The sequence below is a fragment of the Dama dama genome, chromosome 17, assembly GCF_033118175.1.
Source record: "Dama dama isolate Ldn47 chromosome 17, ASM3311817v1, whole genome shotgun sequence".
NCBI classification, from domain to species: Eukaryota; Metazoa; Chordata; class Mammalia; order Artiodactyla; family Cervidae; genus Dama; species Dama dama.
Genome location: NC_083697.1, coordinates 63,474,909 through 63,493,373, shown reverse-complemented (window position 1 = coordinate 63,493,373; position 18,465 = coordinate 63,474,909). Strand labels below are relative to the sequence as shown.

General features: G+C 43.7%; 1 protein-coding gene and 1 long non-coding RNA gene across 18 annotated transcripts in view; one reads left to right on the top strand and one right to left on the bottom strand.

Moving 5' to 3' along the window:
- The window catches only part of LOC133071806 (uncharacterized), a 38,546-nt gene extending 33,739 nt beyond the window's left edge, over positions 1 to 4,807 (bottom strand). For 3 of the 7 annotated variants that reach the window (XR_009696547.1, XR_009696546.1, XR_009696544.1), the window contains exon 1: positions 4,172 to 4,807. This is a non-coding gene — a long non-coding RNA (uncharacterized LOC133071806). The remainder of the gene's footprint in view (positions 1 to 4,171) is intronic. The other 4 variants (XR_009696542.1, XR_009696543.1, XR_009696541.1 and 1 more) reach the window with 3 other exon arrangements.
- RBM47 (RNA binding motif protein 47) overlaps positions 1 to 17,832 on the top strand; it is a 176,899-nt gene extending 159,067 nt beyond the window's left edge. For 9 of the 11 annotated variants that reach the window (XM_061164625.1, XM_061164621.1, XM_061164618.1 and 6 more), the window contains 4 exons: positions 4,814 to 5,973; positions 6,795 to 7,001; positions 9,995 to 10,194; positions 15,059 to 17,832. In XM_061164625.1, the coding sequence (XP_061020608.1) occupies positions 4,845 to 5,973; positions 6,795 to 7,001; positions 9,995 to 10,194; positions 15,059 to 15,298 (1,776 nt within the window). In that variant the 5' untranslated portion in view covers positions 4,814 to 4,844 and the 3' untranslated portion in view covers positions 15,299 to 17,832. The remainder of the gene's footprint in view (positions 1 to 4,813; positions 5,974 to 6,794; positions 7,002 to 9,994; positions 10,195 to 15,058) is intronic. The other 2 variants (XM_061164620.1, XM_061164629.1) reach the window with 2 other exon arrangements.
- Positions 17,833 to 18,465: the final 633 nt, after the last annotated feature.

Below are 18,465 nucleotides of genomic sequence, written 5' to 3'. Positions count from 1 at the left end.
AAACTTCTTCTATACCTGGCCAGAGAATAAATATTTTAGCCTTTATGGCCCATGCAGTCTCTGTCTGAACTAGTCAAGTCTGCCACTGAAATGGAAAAAGAGCCATCTTTTTAAAAACAAGAAAAGGAGGATGACTGTTCCAATAAAACTTTATTTTAAAAAACAAATGGCAAGCTATATTTGGACCATGATGTAATTTGCCAAGCCCTGGTCTAAAGCATGTTTAGTTGTAATAAGGTTTCTGTTTCATCTCTGAAAGAAGGGTCATATAACTAATGCTATACAGTTCCCCTGCTTTTAAGACATTAAATAAGCCATATATCTTTTACATATCTAAGCCTTTGACCTTAGAAACTCATTAAACAGCATGGTAATTTATTTAACTATGGCATCTTAGACATATAGATAAGAAGAATGCAGTTTGTAGACCATAAGATTTTCTTGAATGTGTTAAACTAATGCAATATACCATTTGTAATGGCCTCTAATGAAATCCTAACTTTACAGAATCTTATTTTTATCCTTTTTGCATCTCTGAGCCTTTTCACTATGTATGTTAACCTTTACATAACAAAGAACCATTTTAACTGTTTTTACGCGTACAGTTCAGTGGCATTAAGTATTAACTGATGTGCAACCATCACCACCACCCCTCTCCAGAACTTTCTTATCATCTATCGCTGGAACGCCATAAACCATAGTTCCCCATTCTCCCTCCCCACAGTTCTTGGCAACCACTATTCTGCTATGAATTTGAGTTTGACTCTTTAGGTGCTTCATGACAGTGGAATCATACAATATTTGTCCTTTTGCGCCTGGCTTATTTCACTTAGGGCATCTTCATGGTTCATACATGCTGCAGCACGTGTGAGAATTCCCTTCTTCTTCAAGGCTGAATAACATTCCGTTTAGTACACATGCCACATTTCGTTTGCCCATTCATGTCTCAGTGGACTTTGGAGTTGTTTCTGCCTTTTGGCTACTGTGAATAATACTGTTATGATCAATGGTGTGCAAATATCTGTTTTGAGTCCCAATTTTCAGTTCTTTTGAGTATATACCCAGTAGTGGAATTGGTGGATCATATGATAACTGTTATGTTCTTGAGGAACCGCTCTACAGTTCTCCACAGCAGCTGCACCATTTTACATTCCCACCAGCAATGAGCAGAGGTTGCAGTTTTTCTACATTCTTGTCAACACTTCATTCTTAGTTTGTATGTTTGGTTGGTTATAATGGCATGCTAGGACTTCCCAAGTGGCTTAGTGGTGAAGAATCTGCAGTGCAGGAGACCCAGGTTCAATACCTGGGTCAGGAACGTCCCTTGGAGGAAGAAATGGAAACCCACTCCAGTATTCTTGCCTGGAGAATCCCATGGACAGAGGAGCCTGGCAGGCTACAGTCAGTGGGGTCACAAAGAGTCAGACATGACTGAGCGCGCACATGTATGTGCACACACACACACACAATAGCATGCTGATGGATGCAGAGTGGAATCTCATTGTGGTTCTCAGTTGCTTTTATGTATCTCTAATGTAAAAATAGTTCATTTAAATACCACACTAATTTATATTTCATGCAAATTATACATATATATTTTTTTTCATGGGTATATGCATTTATTCCTCTCCTAACTCCAAAATTATGAGAGATGGCTTCCAAGGACATGAAAACAGTAAGATGAATAATATACATAGCTAAATTCATGGTAGTGGGGATATAGGAGACTAAAAAAATGGAACTATAGCCAAGATCAGATGAACCTGAGAGTGTGCTGTAATGTCTTACACAATAAAAAAACTAAAGTGACAAATTCAATTCTGAACCTCCTAGGAGCCAAAGTAAAAAGAGAAAGGGGGCCAGTAACATGATTCATTTATCCCAGATGATGAAAGCTCAGGGGAAAAAAGGCTCTTCTTGGCTTGCAGGTGCAAGAGAATAAGCCATAACTACTTAATGAAAGCAACAGATTTTCTGGTGAAATTAATAGGGCTGGAATTGAAAATGACTCCCTCAGCCTGGCATTATACAGCTTTTTGTGCCAATTAAAGAGTAGTTTCAAAGTACAATTATGAAAATATTAAGAAAAAGTCAACTCTACATCTCTCAGAAGAGAGAGAAGGACTGTTCTTTGGACTCTAGTCACTGTTTTATGTAGTTAAACCATGTTAAGATCTTGAATTCCCTCATACGTATTTATATATACCTGCCATTTCCTTCCCAGGTCACAGATTATAAATGCACATGTGTTTGTACAAAGAATCTTCTTAATCTTCTTAAGAATATATCCTTAGCTTCCTTTTGGAAGGGGGGAAAGATCTTCATGTTCAAATCTGATACTGAAATTTCTGCTTCAACACAAAACTCCAGGAACTGTATTATTTTCATATTTAAACCAGAAAAAAGGCTTCATAATAATTGGATATGTTGCCAAAACAGCTTTCAAGCAACTGAAGAGCAAAGAAAATTAAAAATAAGAATAGCAGTCATATCAAACAGATGTTTTTAAAGAACTGAGAAAGTGTCAAAATTACTCTAAAACTAAATTGGTCTTAAGTTTTACCCAGAAGTTTGGATGAAGTATAATAACTGGCATTTCTTGAGCATTTACAATTTCCCAGGCACAGTTCAAAATGTTTGTATGTATTGACTCACTTTTGTAAACTTAACAAAATTAATACTATTATCATCATTCCCATTTTATAGATAGGGAAACTGAGGCATGAAGGAGCTGAATATCCTTTCAGGTCATACAACTAGGAAGTGTTCAAGCTAGGATTCACACACAGTCATGCACTCTGGTTCCAGTTCAGTTCAGTTCAGTCGCTCAGTCGTGTCCGACTATTTAAGACCCCATGAACCGCAGCACGCCAGGCCTCCCTGTCCATCACCAACTCCCGGAGTTTACTCAAACTCATGTCCATCGAGTCAGTGATGCCATCTAACCATCTCATCCTCTGTCGTCCTGTTCTCCTGCCCTCAATCTTTCCCAGCATCAAGGTCTTTTCAAATGAGTCAGCTCTTTGCATCAGGTGGCCAAAGTACTGGAGCTTCAGCTTCAACATCAGTCCAGTGGCCACTCACTAACCTAGGAAACTGTACTGCTGCTTCATGTTTCAGCAGATGAACCAAAGTAGTACTGGTTGGCCAACAGGCAAAAACATACATTCTGTTGTGTCCCTATCATTCTTTTTTTTTTTTTTCTTTAGATGAGCAAATGTACTTTAATTAACCTTGAAATTTCCCTTAATATCCTTGTGTAGAATTCCCAGTAGTCAATTTTTAAAAATTTAGTTGAATGATGAAACCATATTCCTATTATAAATCATATTTTTACAGTTTTAAGAATGTGGAGGAATGCTTATAAAATGAAGTAAAGCAGCAGATGTAAATTTGTTGGAAGCCTAGCTCCACCTCTCCCATTCCCCCCAAAGAAACTATCAAAAGAAAGATAGGAAAGTTTATGTGGCTATCACTGGGTAGGAGAGTTAGGAATAACTTCTTTTCCTATTTTTCTTAATTTCCATAAAATTTACTTGAATACTTTCATAGTCCAAAAAAACGAAGTAAACTTCATTAAAAAAAAGCTAATCAGAGCTATTCTTTACAAAGGCACAGTAAGAAGCACCTAGTGATAATCTCACTGTATAATTTTAAATCATTTCTAAGGGCCCTGTTCTGAAGGAGTGAAGGTGGCATGGTTTAGACTTGCACTTACGTGGCTATTTAATTTTAGAAAAAAATGAAAAACTCTGCAATTATCCCATTTCAAGTATTCAGTAGCCACTTGTGACAGCTTTTCCATCATCACAGAAAGTTCTATTGCCCAGCACTGGTTTAGAAGAAAGAACACAAGACGGCTTGAAATCAAGTGCTGATAGGAGCTGATACCTACTTTGTGAAATGAGTAATATTCAACCTCTCTGAGTGTATTTCCCCATAGACAAATTGGGACTAATGATACTATCACTTACCATGAAAGGAGATTAAGATCAAATAAGATAATGCATGTGACAGTTCTCTGAAAACTATCCTGTAGTTTACCAGATAGTTGTTTCAAAAATCCCTAGCCTGGACCTAATCTAGCTCTGTGCACTGATTCCAAATCCATGAATGGTTCATATCAAGAATTTTGCTGACAGGGAGTGACACCTTAAAAAGTCAGACTTACCAGCTCTTCGCAGAGTTCCTCACCCAGGTCCTTCGTTATTGTGGACGTTCCATTTCTTCCCTGTAAAAAGCTTCAGCACACAGTTCTGTATCTTCTATAATAACACCTCCTCAATTTTTTCCTTAACAATATAAATACACTGCCCTCTTTCCATTCCTAAATGAAAAAGCCTCTTTAAAAAGAAAGCAGGCTTTGTCTGCCAAAGAAATAAAGGGGGTAAAATGCTATAACTAAAAGGAAATCAACCTGAGTTGACAGGAATTAAGCAAAAGATCTTGCCAACTGCCTCAAGAACATGAGATTTGCACCCACAATGACAGCAGGTTCTCTATGCTTCAAAGCTGTTGGGGGTACTGATTAGGCGGAAGTACCTGCTCCTTCTGATTTTTTTTTTTTCCTGAGTCACTTCTGGTTTTTCCTGCAAAACAACTTGCCTAATTTAGACTATTTTAGAGCTGCCGCTCATCCAGAGAAGTCCCCATCTTCTTTCTCATTTAACCACCGGATAGTTAAGCGTGAGTCTTGGATGGCTTTAAGGAAAAAGAAGAGAAGAAAAAGAGAAAAAAAAGAAAAAAACTAGTCAAGTTGTAGCTCAACTTGGTGTAGATTCTAGGCTCACCATCTCCCCCCTGCCGTCCCCAGGTCTCCACCGGCCGTGGATGCCTCTGACATTATGACCGCAGAGGATTCCACCGCAGCCATGAGCAGCGACTCCGCCGCCGGGTCCTCTGCCAAGGTGCCCGAAGGTGTGGCGGGCGCGCCCAACGAGGCGGCGTTGCTGGCGCTGCTGGCGCGCACGGGCTACAGCATGGTGCAGGAGAACGGGCAGCGCAAGTACGGCGGCCCGCCGCCCGGCTGGGAGGGCCCGCACCCGCAGCGCGGCTGCGAGGTCTTCGTGGGCAAGATCCCCCGCGACGTGTACGAGGACGAGCTGGTGCCGGTGTTCGAGGCGGTGGGCCGCATCTACGAGCTGCGCCTCATGATGGACTTCGACGGCAAGAACCGCGGCTACGCCTTCGTCATGTACTGCCACAAGGGCGAGGCCAAGCGCGCCGTGCGCGAGCTCAACAACTACGAGATCCGCCCCGGGCGCCTGCTGGGCGTGTGCTGCAGCGTCGACAACTGCCGCCTCTTCATCGGGGGCATCCCCAAGATGAAGAAGCGCGAGGAGATCCTGGAGGAGATTGCCAAGGTCACGGAGGGCGTGCTCGACGTGATCGTCTACGCCAGCGCGGCCGACAAGATGAAGAACCGCGGCTTCGCCTTCGTGGAGTACGAGAGCCACCGCGCCGCCGCCATGGCGCGCCGCAAGCTCATGCCCGGCCGCATCCAGCTGTGGGGCCACCAGATCGCCGTGGACTGGGCCGAGCCCGAGATCGACGTGGACGAGGACGTGATGGAGACCGTGAAGATCCTCTACGTGCGCAACCTCATGATCGAGACCACCGAGGACACCATCAAGAAGAGCTTCGGCCAGTTCAACCCGGGCTGCGTGGAGCGCGTCAAGAAGATCCGCGACTACGCCTTCGTGCACTTCGCCAGCCGCGAGGACGCCGTGCACGCCATGAACAACCTCAACGGCACCGAGCTGGAGGGCTCGTGCCTGGAGGTGACGCTGGCCAAGCCCGTGGACAAGGAGCAGTACTCCCGCTACCAGAAGGCGGCCAAGGGCGGCGGCGCCGCCGAGGCCGCCGTGGTGCAGCCGCCCAGCTACGTGTATTCCTGCGACCCCTACACGCTCGCCTACTACGGCTACCCCTACAACGCGCTCATCGGGCCCAACAGGGACTACTTCGTGAAAGGTTAGTGGGGGGGCCCCTCGCCTGCGTGGGCGGATGGGGGAGCCGCGTCTGCCGGGTGGATGCCGTTGGGGAGGGTGGTGGCTGTCGTTTGCTGGGCTGGTGGACGGCGATCCCCTCCTAACCCACCCTCCTTGCGGTGTCGGTTCCACATACGGCATTCACTTCTGCCGCATCGAGGAAAATGTAGATGGTTCATATATACAGCGTGAGGTAACGGGTCCCATCACGCACAGCATGCAAGCTTTTCTTGCCTTCTGCCCTTCCAGGGCCTCTTATCCAACGTGGGGCTAGAGGGCAAGTCTCTGGGTTCTTAGGTTAATTAAACCTTTAGGGGGCACAGTATTGTTGGGTTTGTGTTGTTTTGTTGTTTTTAGTCACTGACTCGCCTGTCCTGAAAGCAGGCATTACAATGGAAAGCAAAATACTTGGGTTCTGGGTCCTGCCCTCTGATTAACTGGCTCTGTGACTTTAGTCAGCCCCTTTAAGCTCCGGAAGCCTGTTTTCTCACGCCTAAAATGAGGAAGATGAACTAGTAGTTCCCCTTCTACATCTAGTTTTGTGACCGTCTTCGAAAATTTTTATTTATTGGAGTGGCAGTTACAGCCCTAGGAACTCACCCTTCAAGTTCATCTTGTGTACTAAGCAGACATCTTAGGATGCATCTAGGCTGGAGCGAGAAAGTCTAAAGCTTCTTCCTAGCTCACTAAAGAGCAGAGCTTAGAGCCAGGACAGATACCAGAGTGCCAAGAACCCTGAGTTTAGATCCACCTCCCGTACTGTCGCTGTTGGTAGCTCATCATTTTTTGTGTTGTTATTATAAGCAGGCAGCATAAGAGGCCGGGGTCGAGGTGCAGCTGGCAACAGGGCCCCGGGCCCCAGGGGTTCCTACCTTGGGGGATATTCTGCTGGCCGTGGTATATATAGCCGATATCATGAAGGAAAAGGAAAACAGCAAGAAAAAGGATATGAACTTGTACCGAATTTGGAAATCTCTGCCGTCAATCCAGTTGCCATTAAGCCTGGTACAGGTCAGTATCAACCAGAGTGAGAATGCGTTTATTCAACCTGAACCCCAACTCTTCTCTCTTTGAGGTGACTCCCTCGGCACTTTCATCTGCACATGGCTTCCTCTTCTCAAAGGCAGCCGGAGATTAGGCAAGGATTGTGGCCTCGTGGGCCTGCTTATCTAGAACTTGGGGGATGGTCTAATTTTGACCATGTTCAAGTCAAACTTTCTTAATAGTGGGTTTCTCAAATGGATGTCACCAGTTGTTAGACTTTTTCTCAGTTAGGCAGATTCTCAGGGAGGTTGGGGAGAGGGGTGCAAGGGTAGAAAAATATGAGGCTCTACTGTACCTTCTACCAGCTAAAAGCTTTCTATTCCTTACTCAAGCCTATTTCAACCCCAGTCAATCAGAAGCCAGAAGGTGCAACTCTGCCAGTTCTGAGAGTTGTTGGGAAATTCCCCTTCAGGAGCAAATAACGCCGCTGTCCCTTGTCGTGGTCTTAACCAACCAGAACACCTGGGAGTGAGGCTGCAGAGAAACTTCCTGCAGCTAATTCCCAGCTCTCATTTCCGCCTGTTGCTGGATCAGTAGATGGAGGGTAGGGGCACTCAAGTAATTGAAGCCAAGGACCTTGAACTTTGCTTCCACCCTCCAGGCCCCACAAACCAGTTTTCCAACGTTGTTAAGGCTCGTTAGTCGTCTAATATGAGACAGGTCTTCTTTCTGATCCTCAGCTGCAAGGAGCTTTATTTAACTGCGCAGTGTGAGCGGGGCACAAACTCCCTCTGTGCACACACCACACAAGCACCCAGACACGTGGGAGATTGCATCATGATGCTCCTCCAGACCCCCCAGCCTCCTGGAGGGTAGATGAAGAGCTCTTTGAGAGCATCCTCACTTCGAAGCTCAACTCCTCTAACTTCGTGTTGGCCGAGGACTGCACTCCTTCCCCTGCTGAAACAGTTTCAAGGGAGCTGTGTATAAGGGGTATAGGCTGGCATTGGCCACATAGGGGCTTACAAGGCATTTTCTCAGTAGAGCTTCCTTTTGAAGTAATCCAGTGATTTTTTTTTTTTCCCCTAAATGCCTGTGAAAAAATTTCTGCCGCTTTTGCAGTTAAGTGACTCCTTAGACTGGATTTCCTTGCAAATGTCATTGATGCTTCAAGCGATATAAAACTGATCCTCTCTAATTCCATAAAGCAGAACCTGGATACAGGAGTTGTCACTTCTACTTGTTGGGAAAGGTACTCCCGATGGCAGTAGTTTAAGATTTAACTAGAGAAAAGAAAAGTCGCTCAGTCATGTCTGACTTTGCAAACCCATGGACTGTCCATGGAATTCTCCAGGCCAGAATACTGGAGTGGGTAACCTTTCCCTTCCCCAGGGAATCTTCCCAACCCAGGTCTCCTGCATTGCAGTCAAATTCTTTACCAGCTGAGCCACCAGGGAAGCCCAGAGAAAAGAACTCAAAGATCTTTAAGCATGTAATTGTGTTCTGAGGCATGGGGTAGAAATTCCTGTGGCTGGTAGCCAGAACAATCTGGAGTTGCTTAGTACAACTCAGATGTAGCTCCAACTTATAGCCCTTTCTGGGCCCTGTCCCCTTGACCTCTATTTCTGATTCATTCAGAAAATTAGAACTCTGTATTTTAGGAGGAACAGCAGGCAAAAGTGAAGTATCTAGGCACAAGATCATATAGATAGAAAGGCAGGTAAAAGATCTGGTTTAGATTTTAGATATATTTTATTGAATGACTGTACCATTGTTTGGCCTACAGTCATTTCTCTTTGGGCTTCCCCAGTGGCTCTTTTTGGTAAAGAATCTACCTGCAAAGCAGGAAACATGGCTTTGATCCCTGAGTTGGGAAGATCCCCTGGAGGAGGGCAACCCACTCTAGTAGTCTTGCCTGGAGAATCTCATGGATGGAGAAGCTGGCTGGGTTACAGTCCATAGAGTCACAAAGAGTTAGACACAAAGAAGCGACTGAGAACGCAGCACGCAAGCATCTCTCTTTACCTGGTATCAAATCGGCTTTTATTAGAAGACGTCACCTACAGTTGGAGAATAAAAACAAGTGAAAGTATACTTTGTTGTATGCATTTCAATGTTCTTACCATCCTTGAAACATACAGCACACACTCACACAAACTCCCCCCAAGTCAGGGCTAATTTTTTTTTTTTTTGTCTTTTTACCTCTCCTTATCATACATTGGAGAAGGGCATGGCAAGCCACTCCAGTGTTCTTGCCTGGAGAATCCCATGGACAGAGGAGCCTGGCGGGCTGAACAGTCCATAGGGTCGCAGAGAGCCAGACATGACTGAAGCAATTTAGCCGCAGCGGCAGCATCATACATTGACATTCGAAAACTGTGATCTGTCTGATCCTCTGGTTGAAATGAGTCCTTTGGACTTTATTCACAGAAACATGTCTTTGCATTGGCAGGTCGGGGAGGATGTACACTGACCTCTGAGTTCTCAGAATGAAACTCTCAACAGCACCTGCTCTTTAAAACGTGGTGAAAGTGAAAAAGGGCAGTGGGGCTGGTACTGAGTAAGATAGGTGATAAGGAGCTGGCAGGCTCTTTTCACACTCTTGGGCCTCAAGCCTCTGCTCTCACTTCTTATTCTGAGCCTGTTTTCTCAAAATTGCAAGGCCCTTCTTGCTCTGTAGGACCTCAGGCATGCGAGTCTAAATGCTATTCTGTTCTAAATTCTGTTGGCAGCAGTAGAAAATGTGGGCGCAGAAACTTAACTGTAGGCTTGCCTATCCTGAGGATCCGTGGGGAGATCCCACGCATTGCCCACATGGTTCCTTTTGAAGGTCCAGCAGGATATGGGCTACCTCCACCTCCCCCTCTTCCTCTTGGATAGCACCTGTAGTGAGGGAGCATCCGTTTGCAGGCAGAGCCCCTGGCTGCTACACTTGTTTGGGAAAATGTCGAGAAAGCGATGGCACTTCTCTCAGCAGCTGGACGTGACTGAGCTGTGCGTCCCTTTTCCTTCTCTTGCAGTGGCCATCCCTGCCATCGGTGCCCAGTATTCCATGTTTCAGGCAGCTCCGGCCCCTAAAATGATTGAAGATGGGAAGATCCACACCATGGAGCACATGATCAGCCCCATCGCCGTGCAGCCCGACCCAGCCAGCGCTGCTGCGGCCGCCGCGGCCGCCGCGGCCGTCATCCCCGCTGTGTCCACCCCACCGCCTTTCCAGGTAGGCGCCTTGCTGCGGTGCTGGTGTGAGGTCTCAGGTATCACGGACTCACTTAATACTCCGCAGGAGCACTGACGCTGTGCCTGGCCTTCTGCTGGAACTATGGGTCTGAGTGGTAGAAATATTTTTGTAAGATAAATCATGACAGGACGGGAAAATGTTAGCCAATCCAAAAATCTATCTATCTAAAATCTATCTATCTAAAAAAAAATCTATCTATCTAAAAAAATGTATTGACATTTTGCCTGGCCTTCTGCTGCAACTGTGGGTCTGAGTGATAGAAATATTTTTGTAAGATAAATCATGACAGGATGGGAAAATGTTAGCTAATAATTGTACTATCCCAAAATCGCCACTGTATTAAAGATAGGAAGCAATATGCAAAAATGACATATGTAATTTCTCACAGTGACGTTATACATCCTATTTTTTTTTAATGACACAGGATAATTTTTAACTCATGTACTTATCGTTACAGAGGAGACACACGGAGTCCCAGGGGATAGTTCATGCCAGATTGTAGTTTTTGCATTCCAGATTATAGTTCAGTAAAGGTTTTTTAAAGTTCTGCCCCTCTTCCTCCCCTCCATCTCTCTCTCTCTGAGTATATCTGTACATATATATGTATGCATATATATATATATATATATGTATGTATGTATGTATGTAAGTACCTGTAGAGAGACAGAAATGTCTATAGAGATAAAGATTTATGAAACTTTACAAAATCTGCCTTTAATCCTCTCTCCCAACTATTCCCATTTCTCCTCCCAATCCAGTTTGACCGTTCCATCCTTCTTCCCCACCTTTGCTCACAGTGTTCTCCTCTATCTGGTTTTTTTCTCTAGAACCTTTTCCATCTACCTCACCTTGGAAACCATCTGTCCTGTACTTCTCAGTATTGGCTACTGAACTACCAGTCAAGTTCTATGTTCTGTCTCCCCAGTTAAAGTGCTTCCAGACCAAGAGCCACATCTTATATATATTTCTTTGTTTCTGCAATATGTAGCACACAGGGAATACCTATACAATATATCATTCTCCTAGACAGAAAAATAATCTTGTTGAAGCTATCCTTGTGAAGCAGTGAGTATCAAACACCTCATCAATCCATAAGCATAAAAACTCAGGGCAGGGATGTCTTGTATCTAACTGGATAAGAATTATCCAGGAGACAATGTTTATAAAGCAGAGATTCTTGGATTCAAACCCCAGAAGATTCCAATTCAGCAGAGCTGGGCTTGGGTTCTAGAATCCATATTTTGCCCCACCTCCTCAGTAATGCTGAAACAGCTAGGCTTGTGAACCCCAGCAGTAGTCTTGGGTTGGAAATGACTCACGAAGTAGTTATTACTGTGTCCTGACTATAAATACATACACTAACCTACAAGCATTACCTAGTGGAATCCTGCTAATTCTAACTCCTCTTTATTAGGAAACCCGTGAACTTTGGTCTTTGCTGCATGGTCACCGTTGTGGTTCGGCCCAGATTTCAGGCTTCATGATCACATCCTGGATGGCAGACTGTTTCTGTCTTATTTCAGTCTGCACTGGATGCTGCCCTCGGGGTCTTGTGGTTTGGGATTTGTTCAGTGTGCTGTCATCATCAGTAGATTCCTATGGCCGTTGTTCCCTCCTCCAGTATATTCTGCAGAATGCCTGGAGCTACTTCCTCCGTAACGTGGGAATGGCTGCCTTGAGTGTGTGGCCCCACTGCTCTCCCTCAAAGCTGAGTACTGTCTGTCCTGCCTTCAGCTCTTTGACCTGGGTTCTCGGAGACGTTCCGTCCTCCGCCTCCTCTGTGTTCTCTGCCAAATTGGAGCAGAGGAAGGAGCATTTTAAGCTCCGGGGATTGGTAAAAAGAACACTTTTCAGAGTGAAGCCACACATCGGTTCCCAGTGACCTTCCTGGGGAACACCTTCGATCTTCCTCCTCTGTTTTGCAGGAGCTCAGAGATGTTCCTTTGTAACCATTTAAATCCAAAATTTCATATAGCCTTCAGAGGCAATTTAAAAAAAAAAAAGCTTGCATGTGTAGATAATCCTTTTTTCACTTTTATTTCTCAAAATGTCTCAATCGTCACAGCAAGTCAGTGGTATCAGTAGAGCAAGAACCATCCCTTTTTTGAGAGGAGGGGAAGTTGAGGGCTTTTTCTCTCCTCCTCCCCAGCTCCCCACACTCAACTCAACCTCATCACACTCCCCTGGGCTCAGGTGTTGGGCTCGCACTGTTGTACATGGAGTGGTTTCTCTCAGATCTCACCTTCCTGGTGATCCTTTCCTTTGTGCATTTGTCACTAAAGAGATGTCCACAGCTTGGTTACTGTTGTGAACCACAGTCTTCCCAGTTCCAAAGTTTCTCTCCTTGGTTGTAAGGTGTTATTAACGTTCATTGTGGCTGCGTTGTAGCAGGCAGGATAATGCAAGGCTAAATGCACAGGTGCCAGGCTCACACATCCCATTGCTTAGAAGCTGTGTCACCGTGCGCAAGTCATTTAAAACATCGAAGCTTCTCCATATAATCCACCAGCTTCATTGGTGGTTGTGATGATGTCTAAATAGTGTCATTTAAATAAGACACTTAGAACAGTGCCCAGCAGACTGTAATCTCTGTTACTGCTATCATTTGGATATTATTTGTAATTATTATTTGGATTACAGTTGAAAAAAAATGACTCTTCAATTCTGAAGTTGCTTTGAACATAATTTTGTGACTCTAATTTGCAGATTTTTGTAAAGGAATGATAAGTAATTCCTTTATAAGACCCAGGAAGCAATAATTTTTTAAAATCTAATTCTCCCTTTTACATATCCTGAACTATTTGTGCCACATGGCATTCTATGAAACATAAGTTACACAAGATGTTTGGTTACATAAATGTATTATGTTTTGTTTTACCAAAAATCTCCTTTTCCCTAAAGCGGTCCACAGAGTGGACTCCATATAGCAAACACTTGGGAAAATACTGAACCACAGTCTTCCTCGTCTACCCCTGTTTGTTCTGAAAATGTAGTATGTTCCACTCTCAAGTGGAGGGAAGGAAGCATCCTGGACTTTCAGAAGCGTGGCATCTACAGTAAGGCAGCTTCAGATAGCTCCTCCTTCCCCACTTCCTGCTCATGTGGAAATCCCACCTTATCCAAGTGAAAGTGTTAGTCGCTCAGACGTGTCCGACTCTTTGCGACCCCATGGACTGTAGCCCACAAGGCTCCTCTGTCCACAGAACTCTCCAGGCAAGAACATTGGATTGGGTAGCCATTCCATTCTCCAAGGGATCTGACTGACCCAGGGACAGAACCCAGGTCTCTGGCATTGCGGGCAGATTCTTTACCATCTGAGCCACCGGGGAAGCCCCACTTATCCTTCAAAACCCAGCTCAGATTTTTCCACTTCAGAGACGCTTCCTCTTGCTCCTCAAGGTAGTTGGCTTCTTCTCTAAGCTTCCACAGCAACTGTATATTTAGTGGTGTCGTATCTTAAGTCGGCGATAGTTGAAGCGAACGCCTTTGTTGAAGATCTGGTATGATCACAGTCTTTTTAGGTCACAGCTTATGATGCTGGCCCTTGGGAGAGCTGTGTATTTTGTTTCGTAAAGTCATAGACTGTGCTCCTCTCCATTGTTGATACATCATGTTCCTTCAGTTAGGTATGAGTTGAGGCAGCTGGCATGTATTTTAGTAAAAATACTTATTCATAATTACAGTGAGATCAACTGAGTAAACGGTAGACCTCAACTCCCATCTCTAGCTCGCTCTGGTGCATAGGTTGATTGAGTAGAATGGTGGGCAGAAGATTCCAGGGTATTTGAACTTTCCGTGAACATGCCCGTTCTGTCATGGTCACCAGTTGGCTTTGAATGTGCCTCGAGGACGCAGCTCCACTTCAGTGGCTCCTGTCTCTGTCCCTTACGATTATTGCTTGTCTGTCCTTGTCTGTCTGTCTGCCCTGAGAATGGAAACGTTTGTTTCTTTGTCATTGCCTCACCCCTGGGAGCTGAATGAATGAATGGGGTTGTTGAATGAATGGATAGGTTGTTGTTGTTCAGTCACTCAGTAATGTCCAACTGTTTGCAACCCCATGGGCTGCAGCCCACCAGGCTTCGCTATCCTTTACCATCTCCCTGAATGTGCTAAAACTCATATCCATTGAGTGAGTGATGCCATCCAACTATCTCATCCTCTGTCGCCCCCTTCTCCTCCTGCCCTCAATCTTTCCCAGCGTCAGGGTCTTTTCCAGTGAGTTGGCTCTTCTCATCACGTGGCCATAAGTATTGGAGCTTCAGCTTCAGCATCAGTCCCTCCAGCGAATATTCAAGGCTGATTTCCTTTAGGATTGGCTGGTTTGATCTCCTTGTTATCCAAGAGACTCTAAAGAGTTTTCTCCAACACCACAGTTCAAAAGCATCAATTCTTCAGTGCTCAGCCTTCTTTATAGTCTGGCTCTCACATCCATACGTGACTACTGGAAAAACCAAAGCTGTGACTATACAGACCTTTTTGGCAAAGTGATGGCTCTGCTTTTTAATATGCTATTTAGGTTTGTCATAGCTTTTCTTCCAAGGAGCAAGCATCTTTTAACATCTTGGCTTCAGTCACCGTCTGCAGTGATTTTGGAGCCCAAGAAGATAAAGTCTGTCACTGTTTCCATTGTTTCTCCATCTACTTGCCATGAAGTGATGGGACCGGATGCCGTGATCTTAGTTTTCTGAATATTGAGTTTTAAGCCAGTGTTTTCACTCTCCTCTTTGACCTTCATCAAGAGGTTCTTCAGTTCCTCCTCGCTTTCTGCCATTAGGGTGGGGTCCTCCGCCTGTCTGGTTAGATACCTACAGGTGATCAATAAGGATGCTTTCTCTCCCCTCAGGGTCGCCCAATAACTCCAGTGTACACGGTGGCTCCGAATGTTCAGAGAATCCCCGCTGCCGGGATCTACGGAGCCAGCTACGTGCCGTTTGCTGCTCCCGCCACGGCCACGATCGCCACACTACAGAAGAACGCAGCTGCTGCCGCTGCCGTGTACGGCGGGTATGCGGGCTACATACCTCAGGCCTTCCCCGCCGCGGCCATCCAGGTGCCCATCCACGACGTGTACCAGACCTACTGAGGCCTGCTGCCGCCGCTGAAGGAACGCTTTACTATTTATGAAGAAGGAGCGTGCTGGGCTAGCACACACGAAACCCGAACGCGAAGAATGTTATCAGATACCATACTGGAATATTTTATATTACATGAAGTTTTCACTAGTTTTTTAAGACTGTTTTCAATTTAGCAGACCTGTGTTCATACATTTCTAAGAGACTTGCAATGGTTTGTGCCTTAAACACCATCTCTTAAAAATTTGTACGTGGTAGTACATTTGTATAGAGGTTTTTGTTTTTGTATTTTTAAGGATATATTTTCAGTTATGAAGGTTATTTTCTTAACTTCTGCACTCCAGAGAGTTCTATTTTGTAGTACCTTCAATAATATATCAAGTATATATTAAAAAAAGCACACTTGAGCAGCTAGGGAACTATTTTGAAAAATATATTCAATATTTAAAGATACAAACAATAGTGCTTTAAAAATACTACAGAAAACATTATTTTAAAAGTTATACTGGAAAGTGCAATTATAAAATGAGTGAAACCTCTATTTCTGCTGGAATTAAGGGTTGACGGGTGTTAACCACGTGTCACTCATGATGGTTCTGTTCTTTAAACGCTCGACCTCTCCTTAAGCCAATATTGAAAAGACTTGTCACACTTCTGAGTCTGAACACTGGAAGGCGCGGTCACCTGCTGCCATCGTCCTGGGCCCCTTCTCATTGTCCATGTGCCTTTGCTCTTAGATATGTCCCCTCCCCCACCCCACCGCTACCCTCCACTCACCCACCCCCCCGCCCCCACCCCCACCTTCATATTTGGCAAGTCAAGGACAAATTAATTACTCTGACAAGAGAACATTGATGGCTTTTATACTTCTTTTTGTTAGGGTTTTTTGTTTTGTATGGGTTTTTGTTTTGGGGGGGTTGTGGTTTGGTTGGGGAGCTATTTTCAATAGCAGAGTATGTGTAAGCACAAGATTTTAATAGTTTGCATAAGGCATCTTTGCATAGCTATTTAATTGTCCAATATGAAACCTTCACTCCTTTCTTAATGCTTTTATTATATATTTGTTTTGAAGTCTAAGTTTGTAGAGACAGAGAATGTTATTATAGCCAAGACCCCAAAGGCTCTTGTTAGCAGACGGTTATGCTTCTAGTTGCCTTATCATGTTTCATGCACAATGTCTGGTTGTCAGGGGTATTGGAAATATTATGTCTTTTGAACAGGGCCTCCCTCCGTTGTTGCCGTGCATGTGGCAAGTGAACTGAATTGGGGCGTGCACAGCCAGGAGGAGGAGGAGAGACCTGTAGGAGTAAAAGTTTGTAAATATCTCCTAATGCTCATTTTTAGTTGTTTTATGTTGCAGAATTTCATGGTATATAGTTGAATGCAAAATGGAACCATTTTATTTCAATGTTATTAAACAGTTCTGTTTTATTAGGAAGTAAATGTATTGTTGCAGTGTTTTGTGCCTGTTTAAAGGCTTTTGTTTAGCAGAGTGAATGTAAAATACAGTAAAATGTTAAGATTGTCATCTACTTTATGAAATACATCAACTTGGAATTTTTTTTTTTTTAAGGTTCTAACAAGGAAGTGAGGTGTGCAATAGATGGCAAGGACATAGTTGTGTTTTTACGTCATATTAGAGATTCCATCAAATGTTTCCACTCACTGAATTTTGCTGATGGCTGAATTCTTATTGTGGATTAATAATAGGATCATGCCCTTAGCAGATGTTTTAGTTCTGTTTTGCATTTTAAATTAAGAGATTCCCAGATGCTCTCTTTTCCCTCATCTTAGGGTGGGATGGATTTTTTATATATAAGCAATATTTATTTAACTATTCTATAAGATTATTGAGTGCCTGCAAAGGCCTTTAAACATTCCTAGCCTTCCTTTCCATCATTGTTAAATGACAGAAAGTAATTGTGCAATGTTTCTGATGATGTACCCAGCGAGCTGCATCCAAACTTAAATCCGTTGTAATGAGTAATCCAACAAAATGCAGTTTGCATTCAGTTCCCATCCCTTGACTTTGTATGAAAGAAGTGCTCTCTTACTGTCCTTCCAGTGAGGGGTTAATTAGCACAGAGGTTCACTGGATGAGACTGATCCAGAGGTCTTACTGTATTTTACATGTGCCTGTAAATTATTTGCAAAAATGGAGAAAAAAAAAAAGGAAAAAATGGTGTCTTAACATGGCAACTACCAAACTACCTTAAAAATAAATGTTGGTGACATAGCCAGTTAAGTATCAGTGAGCCTCCTACCTACCTATGGTCTGCCTGTTCCTCTTGTTTTAAAACCATTTCACGTATGTACACTACTGAGGTAAGTTTGTAACTTGAAATGTGAACTTTTTTTTAGGGTTAAGAACAAACTATAAAAATGTTTAAAAAAAAAAGCTTTCGAGTTCTCTGTTTTCAAACATGCTGGCAGTTTAGTTGTTATCTTTAGTCGCTTTGTATTTGAAAAGCTTTTATTTAGATCTTGCTTCATTTACAATACATTCTTAGGATGTATGCAGTAAATAAAACTTTCTTTAAAGCAATTTCAATACCTTATTTTAAACTGTGTTTTCTTTATACACTTTTTTTTTCCTAACAAAATTAGAAGAAAACCTTTGTAGCATAGAAGGAATTGACCAATCGTATCTTTGATTTGGAATTATTAATGAAGATGAGGTACATAGTAAAAATTGTGAATTATCAGTGTTCTCAGCCTTGGGTCCAGGTGGTAGAAAGTTGAGCACTCAACTACTGCTTAGCATCTGGATTAGAGTAGGATGTGGCAAAGCCTATCACTGTTCTCAGTGCTGAAGTTTGTTTATGAGCTTTACACTTAGGAGCTTTACACTTAGATATCTACATGGACTCAGTTGACGTGACATTGAGTTGTTCGATGGTCTCATGAAAGTACTGGTGTGACCTGTATGTTGGTCACCACATTGGAAACCAAAGTCTTATGTTTCACCTTTTTTTACAGCATGCAGCAAGATTAGCAAGACACTGCCTTTTTCTCTATAGATCATCACTAACTTCAGGTGGGCTCCATCAGCAAAGCCAATTCAAAGGAATTCAAGGGAAAGTGGTAGCTTGTCAGTGGAATTACCTCTAAAAACTGCTCCACGCAGCTTTGCCATTGATTAAGAATTTTACCTAGTTAGTCTTGAGTAGCCTGGGTT